This window comes from Orcinus orca, chromosome 2, assembly GCF_937001465.1.
Source record: "Orcinus orca chromosome 2, mOrcOrc1.1, whole genome shotgun sequence".
NCBI lineage: Eukaryota > Metazoa > Chordata > Mammalia > Artiodactyla > Delphinidae > Orcinus > Orcinus orca.
Window position 1 is genome coordinate 163,622,634 of NC_064560.1, and position 25,579 is coordinate 163,648,212.

General features: G+C 40.2%; 1 protein-coding gene across 5 annotated transcripts in view; it reads right to left on the reverse strand.

The window, feature by feature from the left end:
* Positions 1 to 25,579, reverse strand: part of PPP2R5E (protein phosphatase 2 regulatory subunit B'epsilon) — a 157,025-nt gene that overhangs the window by 12,610 nt on the left and 118,836 nt on the right. For all 5 annotated transcript variants that reach the window (XM_033422219.2, XM_004262114.4, XM_012531539.3 and 2 more), the window contains 6 exons: positions 8,715 to 8,845; positions 8,488 to 8,547; positions 7,398 to 7,506; positions 5,897 to 5,950; positions 5,744 to 5,794; positions 3,893 to 4,012 (listed from right to left, as the gene is read on the reverse strand). In XM_033422219.2, the coding sequence (XP_033278110.1) occupies positions 3,893 to 4,012; positions 5,744 to 5,794; positions 5,897 to 5,950; positions 7,398 to 7,506; positions 8,488 to 8,547; positions 8,715 to 8,845 (525 nt within the window). The remainder of the gene's footprint in view (positions 1 to 3,892; positions 4,013 to 5,743; positions 5,795 to 5,896; positions 5,951 to 7,397; positions 7,507 to 8,487; positions 8,548 to 8,714; positions 8,846 to 25,579) is intronic.

A 25,579-nucleotide genomic window follows, 5' to 3' on the forward strand; every position in this document is an offset into this window, starting at 1 on the left:
CTGCTAGTCAATGATAAACTGGGATGTGAGTCTAGTGCCCAGACTCTTTCCGGAGTTCATTTCTGGTCCCTGCCTTTGAACTGGGTAAGCCAGGAGGAAGTCACTCAGTTTAGGACTCAGGGATACTGGCTGTACATACATTCGCTTGCTATCTCAGACCCCTTTTTTCGGACTGCCACATTTATCAACTGACTCTCTGAATTCAGAGGAAGCCCTCAAAAAAAAATCTAAAAAGTAATCTAAAATAACAATAATAATTTCAATAAACCAAAGTCTCAAAAAAATAAAAAATCTAAAAACCTCTAAAAAGAGTAGTTATATGGGGAAAGGGAAAAAAGAGCAGCTTCTTTTATTCATACAGATTAAGAAATTATGTTTTAATTAAATAAATTTAAATTTAACTTAAATGTAATCATTTAATTTAATAAAATGGTACAACCTGTGCCCACCAATAGACTCTGGGAAATTAGAACCTTTCCATTTACATTATTCAATTTGGTTCACAAAAAATTCCTGGGTCTCATAAGGCACTAGACACTCAAGAGTACAAAGAAAATAATTCACTATTATTGAATGTTTACTATATGCCAGGCACTGTGGTAAGTGTTTCACTTACATATTTTCTCATTTAATCCTCACAACCAACACACAGAGTAGGTACCATTATTTCTATTTTGCAAATGAGGAAACTGAGGCTCAGAGGAGATAAGCCATAGCCTCAAGGTCACATGGCTAGCAAGTGACAGACTCCTAAGTCCCTGCTTAACCTCTTCACTCTATCATCCCTATGGAGCTCGTGTGCTGGTAGGGAAAGGGGGTTCCACGATCCCCAATCCAACATGAACTGTGATAGATGCTGTATCAGATCTAGAAATAAAGAGCCAGAGGAAAGAGCAGAAAGAACAATCCAGATGACTCGGGGGAGAGGAAGAGGGGCAGAAATGTACCATAGGCCATAGCATCTAAGCTGGGCTTTGAAGGATGAAGGAAAGAAGCCAAAGGAATTATAGGAAAGGGGGGCAGAGGCACCAACATGGACAATGTGTCTAGAAACATGAGGCATACATGTGGCTGAGGCAGGTAGAGCACAAGGCAAGGAAAGGGCAGGGTGAAGAGGAGGAATAGGCATGAGGCTGTTCTGAAAACAACCCATAGGAGAAATTTTTAAAGAGACCACAAGAGGATGCTAGTAAAGGCAGAGAGACCTAGGCTTTTCCTATATCCAACTATGAGTCTGATATTTACCTGCTACTTAATGCTAATAAGTATCCTAAGCTCTATGTATCTATTCACCAATATGTAAAATCACTTACAGAAAGAAAGTCAGTATCCAGCAAAGCCCTTTAAAGAGGAAAGGCACTGCTTATGCAAAGTGAAAACTAGCATGTCTGACAGCAGGACAGAACCACTACTTTCCTGGGACCCACTGTCTTCCTGCACACACACAGTGCAGTGTCTCTAGCTCAGAGCCTTCTAACCCCAATGCCTCACCTGGGCAAGTAGTGAGCGGCATCTGACTACACAGAGTGACACTCGATAAATGTTTGTTGGATGAACCAATGAACACTCAATTAATGAACAAAGAACTTCTTTACTCTCCTTCTTTCTTTTGTTCTCAGTTTTACTTCTGTCAAGGAATTTAAATTTTTTTTCCTTCTGCTATGGACTGAATTGTGTTCCCGCTCCCCTACCTCCATCTCCGTCTCCCCCTCCTGCAGGAAATCCAAATGCTGAAGCCCTAACCCCTAGTATGAGCGCATTTGGAGATAGGAGTTGATTAAGGTTAAATGAGGTCATATGGGTGGGGCCCTAATACGATAGGCTTGGTGGCCTTATACGGAGAGGAAGAGAGAGATTTCCTTTTCTTTCCTCAAGCATGCAGGAGGGAAAGGCCATGTGAGGACACAGTGAGATGTGCAAGCCAGAAAGAGCCCTCAGAGAAGCATACCACACTGGCACTCGGATCTCAGACTTCCAGTCTACAGAACTATGAGAAATCAATTCCTGTTGTTTAAGCCACACAGTGTGGGGTGTTTTGTTATGGAAGCCTGCTGCAGTCTAAATGTTTGTGTCCCCCCAAAACTCCTATGTTGAGATCCTAACCTCCAAAGACGATGGGATTGGTACCTTTTAAAAGAGGCTCCCAAGAGCTCCCTAGCCCCTTCCACCATGTGAGGATACAGCAAGAAGTCTGCGACCCAGAAGAGAGCCCTCACCCAACGCTGCTGCCACTCTGATCTCAGACTGCCAGCCTCCAGGACTGTGAGAAAAAAGTTCTGTTGTTTATAAGCCACCAGAGTCTGTGGTATTTTGTTAGAGTAGCCCTAAGACACAGCCCTAGCTAATTATGACAGTCTGTCTCCTCTCTAAGCTTCTGAGCTTCATTTAAGGCTTCCTGGTGGTACTCATTTGAGAAGAGAGTCCCACTCTTTGCCCTCCATTACCACAAACACATGATAAAAACTGAAAAATAAGGTAAACAATCCAGATATTTGAGCACCACAGGCCATGTGTAATATGTAAAACATGTACATAGTGTCCCGCATTTTAAAAAAATCTAGACGTGTCATATCATCTGAAGGTAATGGTTCATGTAATGGTTTCTACTCTTTTTTTGTTTTTTTGGCTTTGTGGTACAGTTGCAAAGTTGTCATAAGATCACTGACTTGACATACTAAGATGTCTTTAGGTCAAAAATTGAAACAACAACTACAGCCAGTGTCTCTAACTATGCAGGATAATGACAGCTCAGAGAAAAGTCCACCATCAAGTCCCCCATGTTAGCAATGGGGTTCTGTGCTGCCAAATACAATCTGAACAGTCTCTTCAAATCAACAGGCAGTATATAAAGAGTCAGTTCTCTAGGTCTGTGACTTGGACCTTTGGTGAGACAGCCAAAGTATAAAACCTAACGTGTTTCACCCAAGATCACCTTCTTCTCTCCAGTGTGGGTCCCACAGCACTGCTAAGATGTCCCCAGTCGAGAAAAGGGTTGCCCAGGCTCACCCTCCCTGTGTTCTCCCAGAGCGGCCACAAGGAGGCAGAGTGGTGCCACAGGAAGGGCACGGGCTTTCACCAGGAGCGACGCCTATGTGACTCCCCACTCCCTGTTAACTGGGGAACTTGAGCAAATCATTCTCTGAGCCTCATTTATCTCATCTAGAAAGTGGGGGGAAAGCCTCAGAGGATAATTTGAAGTTTAGGAGTAACGTATGTAAAACATCTAGCACAGGATAGAATATCAGCATTCTCTTTTTCTTTTAAGCTTTATTCAGCATTCTCTCTTACACACTATAGGAGCCCTACCAGTCCACCTCTTATTCAGCCCTTTTACTTGAGACATGTTATTTTACCACTTTGAGGGTCAGTGTTTACATCTGTAAAAATCATAATGCCCTCCTTGCAGAGTGGTCATGAGAATTCAAGTTACTGGACAGAAAGCACCATCACAGCGGCTGTCATGTAGCAAGTGTTCAAGATGAAGGTGGTGATTACCAAAAGTATTGTTATCGTGTGAAAAATCAGCCAATAAAAACAACAGGTAGGGCTTCCCTGGTGGCGCAGTGGTTGAGAGTCCGCCTGCCGATGCAGGGGACACGGGTTTGTGCCCCGGTCCGGGAAGGTCCCACATGCCGTGGAGCGGCTGGGCCCGTGAGCCATGGTCGCTGAGCCTGCGCGTCCAGAGCCTGTGCTCCGCCACAGGAGAGGCCACAACAGTGAGAGGCCCGCGTACCGCAAAAATAAATAAATAAATAAAACAAAAAAACCCCACAACAGTTAGGGTCCATTACATTAGTTAGTGTCCATTACATTTCTTTCAATACCAATGAAACTTCACCAAAATAATACATGTTTTATAAGCCACTCTGGCTCACGCCCTCTTATCACTAACCTGAAAATGGGGGCTAGAGACACACTTGGCAATTTGTTTAAACAAAGGTTCTTGGATTTTAACAAACTGTGAAGGTTCAATCACATCCAATATTTCTTCCAGCTCCCCAAGGAACATAACCTGGAAGTACAGGCAAAACACAAAGTGTCAGGTGCTTGATTAAAAAATCCATATGGACAAAGAGGAATAATGAGCGTTTTGCACAGTTTTAATATAATGAAAATTTATACATAAAACCAAACATGAACAAAACAAATCAGGGTTTAACTTATGTTAGATGTTCATTTCACAAGGAATTCACCAGAGAGTACTTGTTAAGAACAAATTCCCTACGGCATTGAAAATGTGATTCTATTTACTTTGGAAAAAATACTCCATGTGCTACATCTACTATACAGAATGAGGGGTACTTACACACTGCAGCAGGGCCCTGGGAAACGGGACTATCCCTTTGGGGCTCTCCTCCCCTCCTCCATATTTTTAAAACAGTGGGCAAGTGGCCCTCCGGCACGATGGACAAAGCTCACAGCGGCAGCACACGCAGATATTTGCCAAACGTTTACAGCCCCTGCTATGTGCTAGGCGCTCCTCTAAGAGACACCAGTTCGCAGAACACACAGAGTCAGAGAGACAAATGAGGAGGTTCAGCCACACACACACGCCACTTTAAACCCCTCAGCACACACGGACCCAATCTCCACACTTACACACATATACATATGAACACACTCACTCGCTACAGAGCACAATGAATCTTGTGACCTCAGTACCATCTGCCTCCAAAACCACAGCTTTTAGATCACAAAATGGAGTCAAATCAATAGTAGGGTCACTCGTTTCCAATATAATGGAAAACTGACAGAGAAGTTAAAACCACTTTCCTATTTAGGCATGAAGAAATAACTGCCTAGAAAAAAAAGTAAGCCTGCAATTAAAGTACAAAACATGACGTTTTCGTATCTTGAGATGCATCTGGGTAGCAATGCATAGTTTAATCTTACCTAACAGATATTAAGAAATTAGATGATTTTCTGAAAATGTGTAAAGTAGGGTTTTGGAGAATTGTAGCTGATTTGAGAAGGAGGGTGTTTCTGTTAAAAGCGAAATATAGTCGAGCCTTGCCATTTGTTGAGAAACATTCTGAAGTTCTTCCAAAATACTCTCCAAATGAAAAACTAACAGCTGACCTTTGTTTGTGGGCCATTTTCCATATGGTTTCTAACCTTTCAGAAAAGTGGGTGCAGATCTGGTGCCCAGCTAGGCTCACCGCGAGGCTAAGAGCTTCACTTCCTCCACGGAAACCTCACACAGCACACGCTCACTTAGGTCTTGGCAAAAGTACAAATGATTGTAGATCAGAGATTTCCAGGGCCACTTGTGAACAGCTGAAACTAAAGGTCTGTAATATATTTTAAGATTGTGCACAGTAAGATCCCACCTACATGATGCTTTAAAGTAGGTATTGGGGCAGCTTGCTGTAGCATCTATCAACAGTGACAGGAAAACCTTCATATTATGTAGGTGCTCACTAGGAAGGGGACATCAGTAGAGCTAGACAGTTGGACACATGACTGGGGTCTGTCTTGGGCTTACCCAGGGCTGAGCAGCCCAGTGTAAAAGCCCAGGGTTCAGGCATCAGGGAGGCAGGTTGTGGCCTAATCACCTGTACTTAGCATACCCAGGTAGGCTACTTAACCTCTAAATAGCAGTTTCATAACTAGTAAAATGAGAATATTTACAGTCCTGCCTTGCTGAGTCACAATAAGGATTAGAGGAGATAATGCATTTTTACACACGCTTATTATCTCAGTGCTCTAGTAAGCTATTAACACACTGACATTGAGCACTTACCTCTTTTTGACTACATGTTTTGGGCCAAAATTTCATTAATCCCCTAATAACCTAAAATGAAAAGGAGAAAAACAAATTGCAGTTAATTTTCTTCTATACACCATGAAAAGTGGTCTTTCTGAAGTTTTTTGAAATTATGGAAAAAATACTTACTGGTTCTGTGAGTGAAGGATCTTTCTCCAGAAACTGTACTATGCAATATGCCAGCTGGAGAAACAAACAGACAAAAGACAAAATTGGAAATTCTATATACTCAGGGCTCAAAGATGTATTATTAAAAAGCCCTAAAAAGTTTCCAGAGTCTGGTTTTAATAACTTCACATTCAATTCATTTTTAAAATAAAATATATATAAAGCAAAATATGAAGCTACTTTTTCAAGCCAAAGATTGACACTAACAAGGCTCCAGGGAAATTTTTTTAAAAAGAATATTGGGACATGAAATATTCAGCTAATGAAAAGCAGAGGTGAAACAGCACATCCAGTATATTCTGAAAGTATCTCATCTACATATAGTTTGAGCTACATCTCATGGGCTTCTTTTCTCTCTGCTGGAACATCAACAGTACTGGGGTTTACTGTGGTTCCAGAAGAGTCCTATATGAGAAGCAGGCACTTATTAAAAACATTGCTGGTGGCATGAAATGGCACGCGCAAACTGAAGCAGCTTCATGGAAAGGTAAAAGGTTGTACCTGCCACAGGTAGAGCCCTGGACAAACACGAAGAGTTCTACATCTGATGCTAACTCATCGAGGTAAGAATTTGTAAATGATCATGAAGTGTGATATCCTATTTCAAACACTAGAGACAAGATCTGCAAAAGGGCTCGTAAAGATTCTTGGACAAGAAATCCACCCTTGCGAAACAACATTTTGATGGTGTTCTAAATTAGAAGCATATGGACTAATTTTTCCTCGAAACACAGCATTTCACATTTAAAGAGGAACACCACTCTGAAAAATGTGTTACATTTTTATGCAAACTCAAAACATTCCCATTGCAAGGAGGGGGGTGTCAGAGGTTTGAACTGGTAAAATTAAAATGCCACTAGATCATTTATCTACCTCCTACTGACATGCTTACCAGGCAAGGCAGTTTTAGCAGGGAAATTAGAGTGGGGACTAGACAGGGTGTGCTTTTTAAAGTAATGGAGGCTAAAAATAAAAGTAAGTGAAAATACTGATTGATTTGTTTACTTGTGAGAGTGTTATTTGTATATAGAAAGTGAGAAAGAAATGGTGGATGAACTAGAAGAGGGGGCAAAGGGCAAGGATAGACTAATGCAAAATGAGGATGAGCTAAAAGATTCAAGAACATCCCAAAATGATTACACATGTCCAAAGGTACAAATCTGAAAAGCCCATTACATTTTATTATATGCAACCTGTTCAGTATATAATTGTGTGAACTTGGGCAAGTATCTAAATTCTCTCTGTAAAATGATATGATTAAACAAATGCTTCTCCCACTTGAAAAATATTCCCATGATACTCCTATACATAGGAAAATATATACACATTTTATTTGCCTTGGGGAATATTTTAAACTTTAACAAGCATTTTGTTTGTGTAAATTAAGTAAATAACAATATCAATGAAACACTGGGTTTACAAACTTTATTTTGCTTCCAAAAGTAGTTGTACAAGATTCTACCTGGGCATGGAAGAGTGATAAGCTCCTCACAGTGTGTAAAGGGATCAACACTTTCACCAGAAACTGTTTGTGTTCTGCCTTAAGAGGTAAAGCAAAGCCATTGATAATACTAGGAAAAAGAAAAGAGACATGAATTAGCAATGTTACCACAACAAGCTAAATTGAGACACTGTTCCTGTGAGATTCGGTTAAATCTTAATCAGTTTATGTTTAGTCCAGAACAACCCAAAACCCACCCCAGTGGCATTCAAGACTTCTTAGTTGCTTTAAAGAATATCTTTAAGTAGGAAGGAAATTTAAAAGAAGGAAATTTGCTTCTGATCTCCCAGCAAAGGCTCCTGAGATCTCACACCTAGTTGGATAGTTCCCAAAAGCTTTTGTATCAACAACTCTGTATTTTTCCTTCCCTCTTTTCCTTCCCCAAATAATCGCTTGCCTTGCTCACTCATGACCCTTTCCATTTCCAGACATCATTCCTTCCCGTTCCTGAAATTGGCCCAGGCCAAGATTACCCCTGGGTAAAGAGCCCAACTATGGGAAGTCCCAGAGAGAACCGTGTGACTCCACCTTCCCTCTCTCCTCATATTACGAGGAGAGACTAAGTAATCACATCGTCCAGTTACATTAGCTCTCTTGTGTGTAGAAACCCACACAACAGCTGTCTCTTTCCAATTCATTCCACTACTCCAGGCAGCAGCTGTTCAAGAACTTGACTTGGGTACATGGACTCTTTGAAAATGGCAATCTTTCTAACTTATTATAAACTTACTTTCAAAAATTATGGCAGAGGAGAGGTAGCCTAGAAACGAAACTGACAAGAATAAGATGTAACTGGCCTGACTGCAATTAGATGAATACTGAATAAACTGTTAGCTCTTTCAGTCATTCCAAAAAAATAGCAATTCATAATTATGGAACAAGGGAAACACAAAACTGTGCCTTGTAGAGTCAGCTGGGAAACATGCTATAAGCACAGATGAGACCCGACGTACATACAAGCAAGGGATTTGGGGCAGCATTTCCCTGTGCCACCTGAACCTGTCACAACGACATTCACCTGAGATTAGCAATGAGATAAAAATGTGCTTACCTTCCTAATATTTCCAGCAGTTCAGCTACACCATTGAAGTGTTCTGTTTCATAAACAAACCTAAAAAGAGACAGAAAAGAAGAGGGGAGGGGAGGGGAGGAGAGGAGATAAAAGAAAAAGAAAAAAGAGAAAAAGTCAGGACACTATGGTCAAATATTTGAGGTTTACTTAATACTTCTATAAAACCACCAACTTTGCTTCTCCTTCTTCCCCCACCCTCCACTTACCTTAGAAAAATATTGTTAATCTGTTTTCGGATAAATGCTCTAAGACCAAGAAACTTGCCATAAATTCTGTGTAAGACTGTTTTTAAGTAGTCCCGTTCCCGTGGGTCTTCGCTGTCAAACAGCTCCAAAAGCTGTTGTAAATAAAAGACAGTGTCGCTGTCAAAAGCAGTTTCAGAAAAGGATTTGGGAATTCTGCCACTCACTTAAAATCCCTTCCTTCCTTCCTTCCTTCCTTCCTTCCTTCCTCCCTCCCTCTCTTCCTTCCTTCCTTCCTTCCTTTCTCCCTCCCTCCCTCCCTTCCTTCCTCAAAAAATTATTGAAAATCTATTATGTGCCAGGCACAGTGCTAGTCTTTGGGAATACAGTGATAAATAAGTCAGACAAGGGTAGCTTATACTCTAGAGAAGATATACACAATAATAACAATCATAACAATAATCATAATAATAGGTAACACATATACAGCACTTAGTATGATCATCAGGCAATTTTCTAAGCAATCTACTTATATTAATACTCCCTATGAGGTAGTCTTACTCCCATTTTTCAGAAGAGGAAATTGGGGCAGAGAGATGCTAAGTAACTTGAGCATGGTCTCAAGCAGTAGAGCTGGGATTTGAACCCAAGCAGTTGAGACCCTAGAGTCCATTACCTCAATCACCGCAGTTCTATACAATAAGCCATCTACTGAGCTTACGTTCCAAATATATAGTTAAGCTTTCAGCTCTGCCAGAGCATTCAAGTAAATTTAGATAACCCACACCAAAGCAAGCATCAGAGTTCCCAACAATACTGGCAATGTTCTCTTTCTAGATCGTGGCTCTTATTACATGGGTGTGTTCACCACTGAGGTAAACACTTACGATTTCCATATGTACGTTATACATGAATAACATTATTTTTAAGTTCCCAATCATTTGTAATCTAAAGGCAATAACTGAATCCTGATAAGATCCCATCTTATCAGAATTGAAAACATATGTCAACACAAAAACTTGTACATGAATGTTCACTGCAGCATGATTCATAACAGCCAAAAAGTGGAAATAACCCCAACGCCCATCAACTGCTGCAAAGTGTGCTTGCAGTGGAATATTATTCAGCCGTAAAAAGGAATGAAGTACAAAAATATGTTACCACATGGATGAACCTCTCAAACATCATGCCAAGTGAAAGAAGCCAGACACAAAAAGGCCACATATTGTATGATTCCATTTATGTGAAAAGTCCAGAATAGGCAAATCCACAGAGACAGAGAACAGAACGAGGAGTGGCTGCTAATGAGTAGGCTGTGTCTTTGGGAAATGATAAAAAGTGTTCTGCAATCATATAACAGTGACGGTTACACAACTCTGTGGAATATATTAAAAAACATCAAATTGTAAACTTTAAAAGGCTGAATTCTATGGTATATGAATTATATCTCAATAAGGCTGCCTTTTTTTTTTTTTTTTTAAACAATAGTGGGCAGGTTCCTCTAGCTGAAGAACAAACTTGGAGACTGGTTTGAATTTTACTGAGTTCTTCATACCTTCATTATCATTGCAATAAAACAAAACTCATAGTTCTAATGTTGACTTCATAGGAAAACATTTCAAGAGCATATAGAGAGCATACAAATGAAGAGACTACCCTAATTACCAAAAAAAGCTATCAGGACAGCATGATTTCAGGTGATTAAGACTGAGGCTGAGACCGACAGCAGAAGAACGCAGTGGGCAGTAATCAAATAAATCATCTACTTTGGTGCTTTTCTTTGAACAAAAGACAGAGTTACAGACAAAAAAAAAAAAAAATCCCTTTACATAATGGCAGAAAGCACAAACTGAAGAATAGTCTTCAAAACTGGGCAGTGAGACAGACAAAATTTTTGACTGTACAATGTCATGCATCCATTCAAACAATGAATGTTTCAAATGAGTATGTCACCAGTCACTGGGCAAGGTGTCAGGGATACAATGATGAGCAACACTGCTTTTACAGAGCCTAACGCAATGAGGGATACAGGGAAATAAGCAGCATGGTAAGTGGCTCAGGATACTATATAAATACATAGCAGACACATCTACTCTATTTGGGAGAAGTGGAGTGATCAGGGAAGGCTGCTATAGGAAGTGACATCCATGAAGAAATTAGGAGTTAGAGGTGAAGGAAGTGTTCATGGCAGATTCAATAACACATACCTTCACCAGCAGCCTATCTAAACAGAAGATGTGGTTAAAATACCTGCCATCTCTCTGCCTACTTTGTCATGCAATCAATCAACCAGTCAATCAGTCAATCTCTGCACGCACCAGGGATTGTCCTCTTTGCTGAGCGCATGCACACACACACGAACAAACTTGGAGTCCACAGGAAAGCAATGAGCAAGTCAACTAAACATTTCCACAAGAAACGGTCTAAGAAAGAAAGATGTGAACGCTATGGGCAAAAAAGGCCCCACCGGCTCAGTATCTCTTACCTAATGCCTGCATAAAATGACAGAAGATTTCTAACCTACTCATTCCATTCCTTGTTAATAGAAATCATTATCCTTTGAGTTCTATTTTTTTAGTTGGTTTCTATTTTCAAGTGTTGTAAAAGGGCTTAATGAGTAATTTGCAACTAACGTAGGAGAAGGTTTGAGGGGGTGTACTTTTAGCAAAACTTGAATCAACCATGCTTATGTACTGTTAATCTTTTTTTTTTTTTTTTTTTTTTTTTTGCGGTACGCAGGCCTCTCACTGTTGTGGCCTCTCCCATTGCGGAGCACAGGCTCCGGACGCACAGGCTCAGCGGCCATGGCTCACGGGCCCAGCCGCTCCGCGGCATGTGGGATCTTCCCGGACCGGGGCACGAACCCATGTCCCCTGCATCGGCAGGCGGACTCTCAACCACTGCGCCACCAGGGAAGCCCTGTACTGTTAATCTTTAAGAGTTTAATGAACACATAATAATTAAACAAAAATTATTTAACTAATGTTTCCATTAGGTCCTCAAAGAAAATGTATTACCAGGCACCTAACCTGAGTGAGTTTTAAAGCCACAAATATTATATATTCTATGTTCTTTGAGAAAGATGAATTGCAGTATATAAACTAATTTTCTGCTGCTCTACAGAACACACTCTTGATGATTTCATGATGTATGAGACAAAAGAAAAGGTAGAACAGTGCACAGGCCCAAACAGAGGAGAGAGTGGGATGAGCTCTAATTTCCAAAACAAAGTAATATTTGTGTGCTTAGTCATATATACACTTCAAACACTCCCCACAAAAAAAAAAAGCAATGAAAAACATAATCCAGTATTTGTAAATGCCTAGGTAGACTATGCTCCCTACAATGTAACAGGCAACTTGTTGTCAAAGAAGCGAAGCTGGAGTTTCCAGGGTGATTACAGAGCGAAGACAGACCTGTCAACATGCTGTCTCCTAGTTTACAAAATCAGCCTTCCTGAAACTAACAGACAGTGATGAACTGCCTAGTGATTTAGCCAAAGAACCTCCCCTGAACCTCATAATAAATCTACAGTGAAATTAAAAGGGCAAAATGAAAAAGGTAGTTAGGGTCTTTCAGTTAGACTTGGGAGACTGAACCTCTCTCCTCTTGAACACTCCCTGAAGTGAGAGTAAAAAGAATAAAAATGGAAGAAATTCATGGGGCAGAAAGGATTGGAGAGAAGATTAGACAAATTTGCACATCTCTCAAAGATGGAAAGTAGATGGCAAGGGGTAACTATCTTAGGTTTCCTCTTTCTCCACTCTGCTAAATGTTTTTCCATTCTGCCAGCAGGGAGGGACGCCAACAAGAAGCAAGCCAATTCACACCAGGGAACCCTTAAAAGGCATAAGAATTGACGGCACCAGATATATTTGATGTCAAGGGTGTGAGGAGCTAGAAACAGCAGAACTGACTGAAAGCCTGGAGAAAGAGTAACAAGACCTCCCAGATCCTCTGTCCCATGCAGTGTACTGAAGATTGAAAATCAAGGTCTGGAGGGAAAAAATGAGTAAGTCTCTAGTCTTGGGGATATCAGATATAGCTAAAGTAAAACAGTTATTGAAAATAATGGGATTTAATAAAATTCTGCATGCTGAAGAACATGACCTTTGCCAGGCCCTTCCCTGACTAAGCTCTCAATTCTGACTGAGGCAGGAGATTAGACGGTCCCTTTTTGGGGAAATTGACAGCCTCAAGAGGAAAACACCTACAGATATACTAATATTTGAAGGTTTCTCAATGAAATGGCAAGGCCTCTGCCTAATGTGCCAAGTGTCTCCCACTTACGCGCGCGTGCGCGCACGCACGCACACACACACACACACACACACACACTCACACTCACAGACACAGGTTCTAGGAGGCTTTTTTTCTTTTTTTTGTGGTACGCGGGCCTCTCACTGTTGTGGCCTCTCCCGTTGCGGAGCACAGGCTCCAGACGCGCAGGCTTAGCGGCCATGGCTCACGGGCCCAGCCGCTCCGCGGCATGTGGGATCTTCCCGGACTGGGGCACGAACCTGTGTCCCCTGCACAGGCAGGCGGACTCTCAACCACTGCACTACCAGGGAAGCCCTCTAGGAGGCTTTTTTTGGACTAACGTATAACTATGAATATTGTCAAAGATCACCAAACACTCTAACATAAAAGATAGAGACCAAAACAAACCATCATAAAGAACTCAGAGGGAGGACTTCCGGGAAGATGGCGGAAGAGTAAGACGCGGAGATCACCTTCCTCCCCACAGATACACCAGAAATACATCTACGCGTGGAACAACTCCTACGGAGCACCTACTGAACGCTGGCAGAAGACCTCAGACCTCCCAAAAGGCAAGGAACCCCCCACGTACCTGGTTAGGGCAAAAGAAAAAACTAAACAGAGACAAAAGGATAGGGACGGGTCCTGCACCAGCGGGAGAGAGCTGTGAAGGAGGAGAAGTGTCCACACACTAGGAAGCCCCTTCGCGGGTGGAGACTTCGGGAGGCGGAGTGGGGGAGCTTGGGAGCCGCGGAGGAGAGCACAGCAACAGGGGTGCGGAGGGCAAAGCGGACAGATTCCAGCGCAGAGGATCGGGCCGACCGGAACTCACCAGCCGAGAGGCTTTTCTGCTCGCCCGCCGGGGCGGGCGGGACTGGGAGCTGAGGCTCCGGCTTTTGTCGGAGCGCCGGGAGAGGACTGAGGTTGGCGGCGTGAACACAGCCTGCAGGGCGTTAGTGCACCGCGGCTAGCCGGGAGAGAGTCCGGGGAAAAGTCTGGACCTGCCGAAGAGGCAAGAGACTTTTACGTCCCTCTTTGTTTCCTGGTGCACGAGGAGAGGGGATTAAGAACGCTGCTTGAGAGAGCTCCAGGGACGGGCGCGAGCCGCGGCTAAAAGTGCGGAGCCCAGAGACAGACATGAGACGCTAAGGCCGCTGCTGCCGCCACCAGGAGGCCTGTGTGTGAACACAGGTCACTAGCCACACGCCCTTCCGGGGAGCCTGTGCAGCCCGCCACTGCCAGGGTCCCGGGATCCAGGGACAACTCGCCCGGGAGATCGCACGGCGCGCCTCAGGCTGCAACGTCACGCCGGCCTCTGCCGCTGCAGGCCCGCCCCACACTCCGTGACCCTCCCTACCCCCCGGCCTGAGTGAGCCAGAGCCTCCGAATCAGCGGCTCCTTTAACCCCGTCCTGTCTGAGCAAAGAACAGACGCCCTCCGGCGACCTACACGCACAGGCGGGGCCAAATCCAAAGCTGAGCCCCTGGGAGCTGTGAGAACAAAGAAGAGAAAGGGAACTCTCTCCCAGCAGCCTCAGAAGCAGCGGATTAAAGCTCCACAATCAACTTGATATACCCTGCATCTGTGGAATACCTGAATAGTCAACGAATCATCCCAAATTAAGGAGCCCTGTGGATGAAAGGCTCTTGGTGCTGCAGCCAGGAGTCAGTGCTGTGCCTCTGAGGTGGGAGAGCCAACTTCAGGACACTGGTCCACAAGAGGCCTCCCAGCTGCACATAGTATCAAACAGCAAAAATCTCCGAGAGATCTCCATCTCAACGCCAGCACCCAGCTTCACTCAACGACCAGCAAGCTACAGTGCTGGACATCCTATGCCAAACAACTAGCAAGACAGGAACACAACCCCACCCATTAGCAGAGAGGCTGCCCAAAATCATAATAAGTCTACAGACACCCCAAAACACACCACCAGACGTGGACCTGCCCACCAGAAAGACAAGATCCAGCCTCATCCACCAGAATACAGGCACTAGTACCCTCCACCAGGAAGCCGACACAACCCACTGAACCAACCTTAGCCACTGGGGACAGACACAAAAAACAACAGGAACTACGAACCTTCAGCCTGCAAAAAAGGAGACCACAAACACAGTAAGATAAGCAAAATGAAAAGACAGAAAAACACACAGCAGATGAAGGAGCAAGATAAAAACCCACCAGACCTAACAAATGAAGAGGAAATAGGCAGTCTACCAGAAAAAGAATTCAGAATAATGATAGTAAGGTTGATCCGAAATCTTGGAGATAGAATGGACAATAGAATGGACAAAATGCAAGAATCAGTTAACAAGGACCTAGAAGAACTAAAGATGAAACAAGCAACGATGAACAACACAATAAATGAAATTAAAAGTACTCTAGATGGGATCAATAGCAGAATAACTGAGGCAGAAGAACGGATAAGTGACCTGGAAGATAAAATAGTGGAAATAACTACTGCAGAGCAGAATAAAGAAAAAAGAATGAAAAGAACTGAGGACAGTCTCAGAGACCTCTGGGACAACATTAAACGCACCAGCATTCGAATTATAGGGGTTCCAGAAGAAGAAGAGAAAAAGAAAGGGACTGAGAAAATATTTGAAGAGATTATAGTTGAAAACTTCCCTAATATGGGAAAGGAAATAGTTAATCAAGTCCAGGAAGCACAGAGAGTCCCATACAGGATAAATCCAAGGAGAAATACGCCAAGACACATATTAATCAAACTATCAAAAATTAAATACAAAGAAAGCATATTAAAAGCAGCAAGGGAAAAACAACAAATAACACACAAGGGAATCCCCATAAGGTTAACAGCTGATCTTTCAGCAGAAACTCTGCAAGCCAGAAGGGAGTGGCAGGACATATTGAAAGTGTTGAAGGAGAAAAACCTGCAACCAAGATTACTCTACCCAGCAAGGATCTCATTCAGATTTGATGGAGAAATTAAAACCTTTACAGACAAGCAAAAGCTGAGAGAGTTCAGCACCACCAAACCAGCTCTACAACAACTGCTAAAGGAACTTCTCTAGGCAAGAAACACAAAAGAAGGAAAAGACCTACAATAACAAACCCCAAACAATTAAGAAAATGGGAATGGGAACACACATATCGATAATTACCTTAAATGTAAATGGACTAAATGCTCCCACCAAAAGACACAGATTGGCTGAATGGATACAAAAACAAGACCCATATATTTGCTGTCTACAAGAGACCCACTTCAGACCTAGAGACACATACAGACTGAAAGTAAGGGGATGGAAAAAGGTATTTCATGCAAATGGAAACCAAAAGAAAGCTGGAGTAGCAATTCTCATATAAGTTATATATATATATATATATATGTAGTTTGCTTGAGTGCAGTGTTTTTTGTTTTCTGTACTGAATTCATTAGCATGGGTCGGTATAAAATTTAGCATAGGTCAATATGTAATTTGTAAACTAATAAGGTCTTAAAAGTGAGGAATTAAGTCTTTTAAATTTAATTATTTATTGTAAAGAGCAGAATAGCATACATAAACAGGTGCCTAAGGAAAACTTGTATTCTAATATGGAACTCTCATGAACACCTTTTTTTTTTTTTCTTCTAACGGTATGATAGTAGGCCATTTGATTATTTTTATGGCTTTAACTTTACAACAATGAAATATTCGTGAATTTTAAAAAGTATTTTTCTTTATTTGATGCAGGTGGGATACTGGAGAAATGAAAGGTCAAACATCTATTGAGGAATCCATACTTGTCTATATATTGTGTACTTTTATTTCAAGAACTGATTTAAAATTCCTAAAAGGATGCTATAATAAGTTATTATGCCATTTTACAGACTGAATTAAGTAAATTTCAGGGAGGTATGAAACTTGCCTAAGGCTATCCAGCTACCAAGCGGTAGAAGTGAGAATTAAATCCAGGTATACCTATTAAAAAAAAAAAAAAAAAAAAAAAAGAAGGCGAGGGCAGCACCAGGGTATGGGGTTGTTAGTTTTATAGGGGTGAGTAATTTCATACGCTGATGAGTGGGAGGAGTATTCCAGCTATTTTGGGGAAGGGGTGGGGATTTCTAGGAATTGAGCCACCGCCCACTTTTTGACCTTTATGGTCATCCTTGGAACTGTCGTGGCACCTGTGGGTGTGTCGCTTAGCTTGCTGATGTGTTACAATGAGTGTATACTGAGGCTCAAGGTCTAGTGGAAGTAGACTCGTCCGCCATCTTGGACCTATTTTGTTCTAATCAGTTTATGTTGTGTCCTCGGGCTATGTAATTCTTTTAAAGGTTGTGCCCTGCCCCCTTTCCTCCTGTTTCATATTGAATATATAATATTTACCAGAGTATGTTTTAATAATTAATACATGATATATTGTATAATTAATTTATATATCATATATATAATGATATCTATAGGTATTTGTTCCAATAAGTCATTAAAAATAAATGAATATTCTTTTTCTTTCATAAAAAAAAAAAAAAAAACTTAGCCTAGTATCTGCTGCATAGTAAAAATTTCACAAACATTTGTTGCTATTGTAATATTATTGTACCTAAACCACAATTATGAAATCTGCATTTAGGTGTGTAAGTCTGTGTGTGTGTGATTTGCAAAGAGAAAATGAACTCAAAATGAAAGGCAATAATATGATACAGTTTCATATAAAATAGGCTTTGTTAAGTAGTCATTCTATAAGGAATTCTTGTTTTTCTCTGGCTAAGCATTAAATAATGAGGTTTATTACCTTCAAGGTGTTTTTTTTTTCCCCTAGGCTTTTTCTCATATCACTTTATATTGTCCATCTGAACAGCCCATCTGAATGATCTTCAGTACTTCCTTGGCTTCAGTTTCCATCATTTGTTAATGAACCCCAAATATTTATTTTTAGCCCATCTTATTTTTGAACTTCAGATGTGAATATTTAACTGCTTACTGAAAATCTCCCTCATGGTAAAAATTGAACCCATCAACTCATCATCTTTTCTCCTCAAATTTCCACTCAGGTATTTAAGTCAAAACCTGAGTTAAAAAACCTGGTTTTAAGTAAAGAGTCTGGCCTAAGACCACAAATCACATTGGTTATATGTTCATTAAAATAGGACCCTGTCAGGGCTTCCCTGGTGGCGCAGTGGTTGAGAGTCCGCCTGCCGATGCAGGGGACACGGGTTTGTGCCCTGATCCGGGAAGATCCCACATGCCGCGGAGCGGCTGGGCCCGTGAGCCATGGCCGCTGAGCCTGCGTGTACGGAGCCTGTGCTCCGCAACGGAGAGGCCACAACAGTGAAAAAGAAAAAAAAAAGCCCTGTCTAAAATGGTAATTGAAAAGTTTGAGGCCTTCATAACCAAACTTATATACTATGGTACTGACACTTTTAGGTGCATGAAACAACAATGGATATAAATAGTGAAGAATGCATTATAAAGTATTTGCTATTTGGGATATGCTAAGAAGACTGTAATAGTTTGGTAAGTCTTGGGATTTAGACCTTTTCTAGTTTTAGTTTGTTTTTCTTGCTCAAATCTATTGAAGCTTGTGACCATATACCTTAATCCAAATTTAATCTGAAGGATGTCAAACAGGCATATACACTTCATTTGTCTACATATTTCTTAACGCTTTGGTACCTTTAACAGAAATAAAGCCCATTGCTTTTCCCAGTTGGCACACAACATCTTTCCTCTCCTCTCCATAACCTTGTCAAGAGCAGCCATTATTCTACACTAGCCATGTGTCCAGTTCCACATAAGTACTCAAAATCTTAATATTTCAAATCAACTTTAATCAGATATTTGTACTTAATTATTTCCTGTCTCCTAGTATCTTTTTTTCCGTATCATTTTTATTTGTATTTTAATACCACTTTTGGTAATTTGTGGTGCTCTTATCTTTAATCCCTGGAAATAATTTTAGCAAAAATTTCAGTGACTTAAATTTGGGAAACACTGCATCTTTCTGTTGAAGATTTACCATATATGCTAACATGCTTAAACTCCGAAAAGTAAAGGCTTGCAGGAAAATTATATCAATACTTGTTTAGTTTGTTTAATCCAGGGGTTGGCATAGAACTTTAAAAATGTACAACATTTGTCATGCTATTTATTCTTTAGTTGAAGAGACTTTAGAACTTAAAAATTGATACTTTAGTTAACTTCATGAATGCCTTTGCTACTGCATGGACAAAGTGGGAGAGGAAATCTTTCATACGTATACTTTCCACTTGGTTAGACTACATGAGAGGCTTTTTCTCTTTCTTAAATTGCTTCCTTAGTTGTTCACTTTCACCTCAGATGATTTCCAAAATTCCTTGATAATCAGTCTTAGGTGGGTTTACTTTCTGAAGGTGAGATTCTTCCCTTCCACTGTCCCCATTCTTAAATTGCTAAATCCGTGTGTCCTATTTCTTTTGACTCTTTGCCTTCTTCTTTTCCTTTCTTACATTGCAGTCTTTGTCTTGCCAATGCTCCTTCAGCATTATAGTATATTAATATTTTTGTGTTCCCACAATGATTTCATAAAAGTTTATCCATTAGAGGATAGCTGTTTACCTCAGAATGCTTCATTTGACAAATTATTTTGCATAGATTTCCTTTAACCTGAAATCTCTGCACCTCAGATGGGTTCTAAAGATCCTTGACTTTTCAGAAATGTTTCAGTTGCATAAAAAGAATGCTGCCTATCATGGCTGTAGAATGGATCTGCTGGCCATGGAGGACCAATGCATTGCAAGGGATTGGATCTTGTGTACACTCTCTTTCCCCTCTTGCTACAAGTAAACACTGTACTACTTGAGTCTGGTGTATTATCTGTGTGCAACTTTGAATATGGCACAAGTCTCTTCCCTAGGAGTTACTTATAAGCCTTTTAAGCTTGGTTGCACTCATGTTATTTTCTATCCTGTGACATAGACTAACCACCCAGTGAATAAAATAAAGCTTCTCCTTCCCAAGCCTCACAAGAATTGTGCCATGATTTGTAGGTGAGAAGGGAATTACAAGCCATTAATCATTCATCAATACTGATTACCACTGAGAATGGCTACTTCAAGTCTACAAGCTTATTGCTACTTCTGTAACATTCTTAGGCCACAGAACATTGGCCAATCCATCAATCAGCTCAGATTAGCTGATGTGCCTTTGGTCCAACTTCCTAGATGGACCACATCACCATTCCTCTCTTATGTCTCATGGTCTCCCTCTCAGGAATTCTTCCAGGAATCAGGGGTGAATTTCCTCATTGTTCTGGATCCTCAGACCTCTCTAATTTCATGTTTAGAGGGATCTCCACTCCATACCCACTCTTGCAATGTTTGGTAATGATTACCATTAAAACTAGAATCTGAATCATTACCAACAAAGATATTATTTACATTTCCTTGAACCAGAAGGCATACTCTTTAAAACATTCCACGAGGGAAGGGATGGGATACCATCTGTCTAGGATGGCAGAGAAAGGGGAAAGTAACAAAACAGTTAATTGTCCACATTAAGATTATTTGAACATTCATATTCTGCCAAATTTGTATTTAAGTGTGCATGTTATTTTCAATAATTAGAGTGATACAAATAGATCTTAAGAAATAGCTAAAAACTAAAAAGAAATCCACGTTTTTTTCAAATTGGAGTCAAGGAGATATGGAAATTCTTCCCATTTTAAGTGCTCCTTAATTAATGGCATTTCTGTGGTTGAATTTATATCAACAAAGAGAGTTGGAGATTAAGGCAATTAATCAGCAAATTCAGCTTAAAAATAGCAATTGAAAAATAAGTGAAATTTCCTACAGAATTCTAGGGTTTGGTATCTATACAGATAAGATTCATTAGGTGGATGCATAACTCTCTTCTTTACTCTCATGAAAGATTGTTCTCTGATTGTCACTGTGTATAAAGTAAAATAAAGATAGATTATACAAAAAAAAAAAAAAAAAAAAAAAAAAAAGAACTCAGAGGAAATAGCCATACTGCAAGGAGCAGAAAAAAACTGCAAAAAATGAACCTATAACATCCCCAGAAATAAACAAGTCTACTAGATACTTGAAACAAAATCAGAATGCTATTACAGATGAATATTCAGAAAATAAAATAGAGCTTTTGGAAATTCAAGATGTAACAGAAATAAAAGTTTCAGAAGGACTGGCGCATTAAAATGAGCAAATCTATGCTGAAAGTATAACCAAACGATGAAGATTGTAACAGAAGAAAGAAGATAAGAAAACTAAAGGATCAATCCAAAAGGTCCAACACATGACTAACAGACATTTTAAATGGGTACAGAGACAGAGAAACAGAGAAAATAAAGAGAAGGAAATTATCTGAGAAATAATTCAATGTAATTTTCTAGGAAAAAAGGACATGAGTACATGAGTTTCAATACAGATGAGGGCCATTATGTCCTCTGCACAATAAATGAACAAAGCACAACACTTTGAAGTCTCCGGACATTGTGGACAAAGAGTAGATCACAAAAGCTTACAGCGAAAACAGGTCACTATAAAGGATAAGGAATTCAGCTGGCACAGGCCTTCTCAACACCAACACTGAAAGCTAGCGCACAATAGAGCAATTCCTTAAAACCGCTGAGGGAGGATGGGCTCCAACCTAGAAATCCAAACCTAGCCAAAACATCAACCAAGTATGTGGGTAGAATAAAGCCATTTTCAGAGAAGCAGGGCTCAAAAAATTTACATCCCATTCATGCTTTCTTTGGAAGCATTTAAAGTATGTATCCCACCAAAACGAAAGAGAGGAAACCAAGGAAATAAAGACATAGTCCAGAAAAGCTAAGTCCCAGGATGGCCACTGCAGATACAGCCTAGAGAAAGCAACCAGTGCCAACTAGAGCAGGATGACTGGAGCGCCAGAAAAAAGGCCTCCAAGAGGAAAAAAAAAAAAAGACGAGTTATCAGCGTGGGCCAGACTGGGAAGAGTTGTATGGTGCTCTCAGAGAACTAAGGGATATACTAATGACGACTACGTAAGAAAGCAAGCAAGTGAAAAATAAGGCAACTACTAATTCTAGGGGTTAAAAAAAAAAAAAGCCCTACAAGAAAAGAAATGTAATTATAGCATAATGTGTGTCTTGGCTCTGAACAACATATACACAGTCATACTAATGCAAACACTACAATTTGATTGAATTAAATTTTGTGACATAACTGCATTGGAAAGACATAGAGGGAGACATGTAGTGGCTTATAGTAGGAACAGAGGAAAAACATCAACAAAGGGCAGTTAAGAGTGCTCTTTAGAATTATGGAGATACATATGAGGAAACAGCTAGAAGACCTGAATGTGGTTACCTACAGGGAATGAGACTCTGGGTTGGGGAAGGATCAGGCAGGGCTTGCTAGTTTTCTTTATAAACCATATGAGTAAAAGACTTCAAACAAAAAGCCCATTACCCTCTTCTACATAAAGAAGCAACTGCCCAGCGCTATTTCATGTAAAAAAAAGAGTAAATAATCAATGAAATTAGTATTCTCAATGTTTTAAACCAAACTAAAATCATATCTCTACATGTCTGGCTTTGTTTTTCATTTAAGCTACTCTGCTAGGTGAAAAAAAATTATCTTCCTAATACCCTCATCTCGATCAAGTAATAAAGCACCTGGAGAAAACAGCCCAGAACCAAGAAAGAAGAGCCAGTGGCAGCCTGACTCCCATGAATCGTAACAACTCAAGAGGACCAACATATGAAATGAACTGACCTATGGGCAACCACTGAGCGAGCACAGCGTGGACAAGGAATCAAAAGGTTGCACATTATAAGCTTCCAGCAGTTCTGACTTCAGGACCCCTATAACTCAGTATAAACATTTCAAAGGTGTCAGTCATACAAACATGAACAACTCTGCCAAGTCACAGGCTTTTATTTCTCTCCTAATTTCAGCATTTTTCCTACAAAGTAGAAAAGTCCATTCTATTCTCCCTCAAGCACTTATTCCAACTGATTCAAGAAAACCCTGCGATTTAAATTTTTAATTCGGTCAGCATTTCAAGAAAGAGTTGCTATGGTACATGATGATGCACTTAGTGGGATACAGGCAGGGACTAGCTACATAATTTGTGGGCCCAGCGCAAAATGAAAACGTACTGCTCCTTGTTCAAAAAGTACTAAGAATTTCAAGACAGCAACAGCAAAGCGTTAAACCATGAAAAAGGTCCTTCTAAGCACAGGGCCCGCTGCCCCTGCGCGAGTTCCTTGCCTACCAAGCTGGCTCTGGATGCAGAAGTCAGAGCAGTACAGCCCTTTTTTAAGGTTTTTGAGTTATAGTTGGACAGGATGGGATGGGGCAATTTATTGTTAACTGGTTATGTCTATCTGATAAAATTCCTGGTAGAAATAAACTCTCTAAAGTTTTATTTGCTATAGACTCTGAGAGAGAAATGTAAGCATTTTGACATATTCAAGGAACTTGTTTGGAAAATAGTTCTTTGTATTAGAGCTGAGATTCAAGGCCTCGTGAATTTTATTTCAGTTAAGAACCTAACATTTTTTCATGGGTTGGTTTTGTATCATGTCCAATTTGTCTTCAGTTTTTAAAACACAATAACAAAAGGTCACTTTTAAGGACAGGCTGGATGATTTGCATAATTTGCATGATAATTACAGTACCTTTCAGCTAAATATAACCACAAATGTGAAGTACAAATTACTAAGGAGCCACTTCCAGCAGTACATATGTTTATGGAGATGCTTGAATAGTACATCTCTTAGCAACCACTGACTACTTTTCAGACTTGCAGAGTGGTTGAACGCAGTCTTTAGAGATATGCTACTAAACTCTTACCACGACAATTCACCCAGTGACGTAATTCAAGGTTTGGCAATTCACTTTTGGTCTTGGGGGAGGGAAGTGTCATAAAGAAACCATTTTCTCAACCACCCTAATGCAGATGAAAATTATCTTTACTGGGAATAGACAAGGTTGTTTCCAAAGCCTAGGCAAGCCGACACACTTATAGCTAAGTTACCTAAGTCTAAAATCAACAACATTACCATGGACACAAGGGCACTATTTAATCAATCGACTAGCTTTGATAAGTCTCTGACAGCTTCCTTATGTAAAGACTTAGATTAAGTACATAAGAAGTGCTAAAGGTTATGTAAATCTAGATTTAACAAAAATTACTAGGAAATTTAAACAAAGTAGTCCATTCTGAAATAAAAAAGAGCAAACCCTTCAAAGGTACAAGTCACTGACGATTTTGACTGGCCCATACAAAAATCTAGATTTCCAGGTTCTCTTAAAAAATCAGAAGAATCTAGCAACACTTGGCCCACTTAGCAATCAGCCAACAGTTAACAGGAACAGATTGGCAGCAGGGTCCGAGCTCTCTAGGTCACCACTGTTTCCATCAACTCCTTTCTGTTACACCCAGACTACTTCATTATGTATCACTTGTCTGGCCTCTGTAAAGATTTGAATGCGCTTTCCCTGGTTCTTACACACTAAAAAGTACATGCTCCTGGCACTAATTAAACATTTACTTCTAACACTGATTGGAAGAAATCAGTTGGTGAAGTGGAACTGATGAGAATTCAAGGACAAGAGACCATATTTAACATCTTTAAAAATCCCAACAGCCCACGAAGAACAATATAAGCAGAGTCAAAAGGGTTTTTTGATTTTTTAGAATGGTAAAAGTTAGATTTCAAAAAATGGATAACATGCTAGATAAGACATGACAGACTAACATCATGTAACTTCCTGGATTGAGGCTGTTCTAGAAAATAATGGTAAAGAAAGTCTTAAAAACAAGAACTGATCCTAATAAAGATAGTAGTGACAGCAGCAGTGTAACATTTACTGAACAGTTACTATTATCAGGAATTGTTCTTAGTGCTTACATACGTATACACTTACTAAATCTGCACAAGAACCTTACAACATAATTACTATCATATAATGGATATTTTGCATCTACCTTCCAGATGAGGAAACTGAGTCATACAGCAGTTATATAACTTGCCCAAGGTCATGCACTAAAAAATGGTAGAGTCTGAATCCAAACCAGTCTATACACTTAACCACTAATCTATATTGCTTCCTGCTGAGGAATTAAAAAGAGAGGTATTGAAAGAGGCCCTTGAGGCAACACAAGAAGCTTGCCACTGAGCTTCAGACTTTAAAAGGACATGCACAAATGATAAAAGGAAGGAAATACAAAAAAATGTTAAGTATAAAAGAATGGGATAGTCTTATAAAACATAGTCTTGGGAAGATTAATGAACAGAATCAGCTGAGTTTTACAAAAATGCAAGGCAACAAAATGAGAATGTAGCTGTAGTTGAAATATTTTGACTGTTCTTATTGATTATAACATACATGTTCACTATTTAAATGCAAAAAATAGAAATTAGAAAGTAAAGATCATCACACATAATCTTACACCCCACCAGACAATTAATAAAAACGTGGTGTATCTCCTTCCAAAATTTTTAGTACAGAGACAAACATTCCTTTTCCCTAAAATAACAGACTCAGGTTCAAAATATCATACTGTTCCATAATATGCATGTTTCACTTAAAAACAGATCATGTGTAGCTCTATCTCATTCTTTTTATAGCCTGATGAATATTTCCTTAAATGAATGTCCACAGCTTATTCAACCAACCCCTACTGAAGAACTTTTAAATT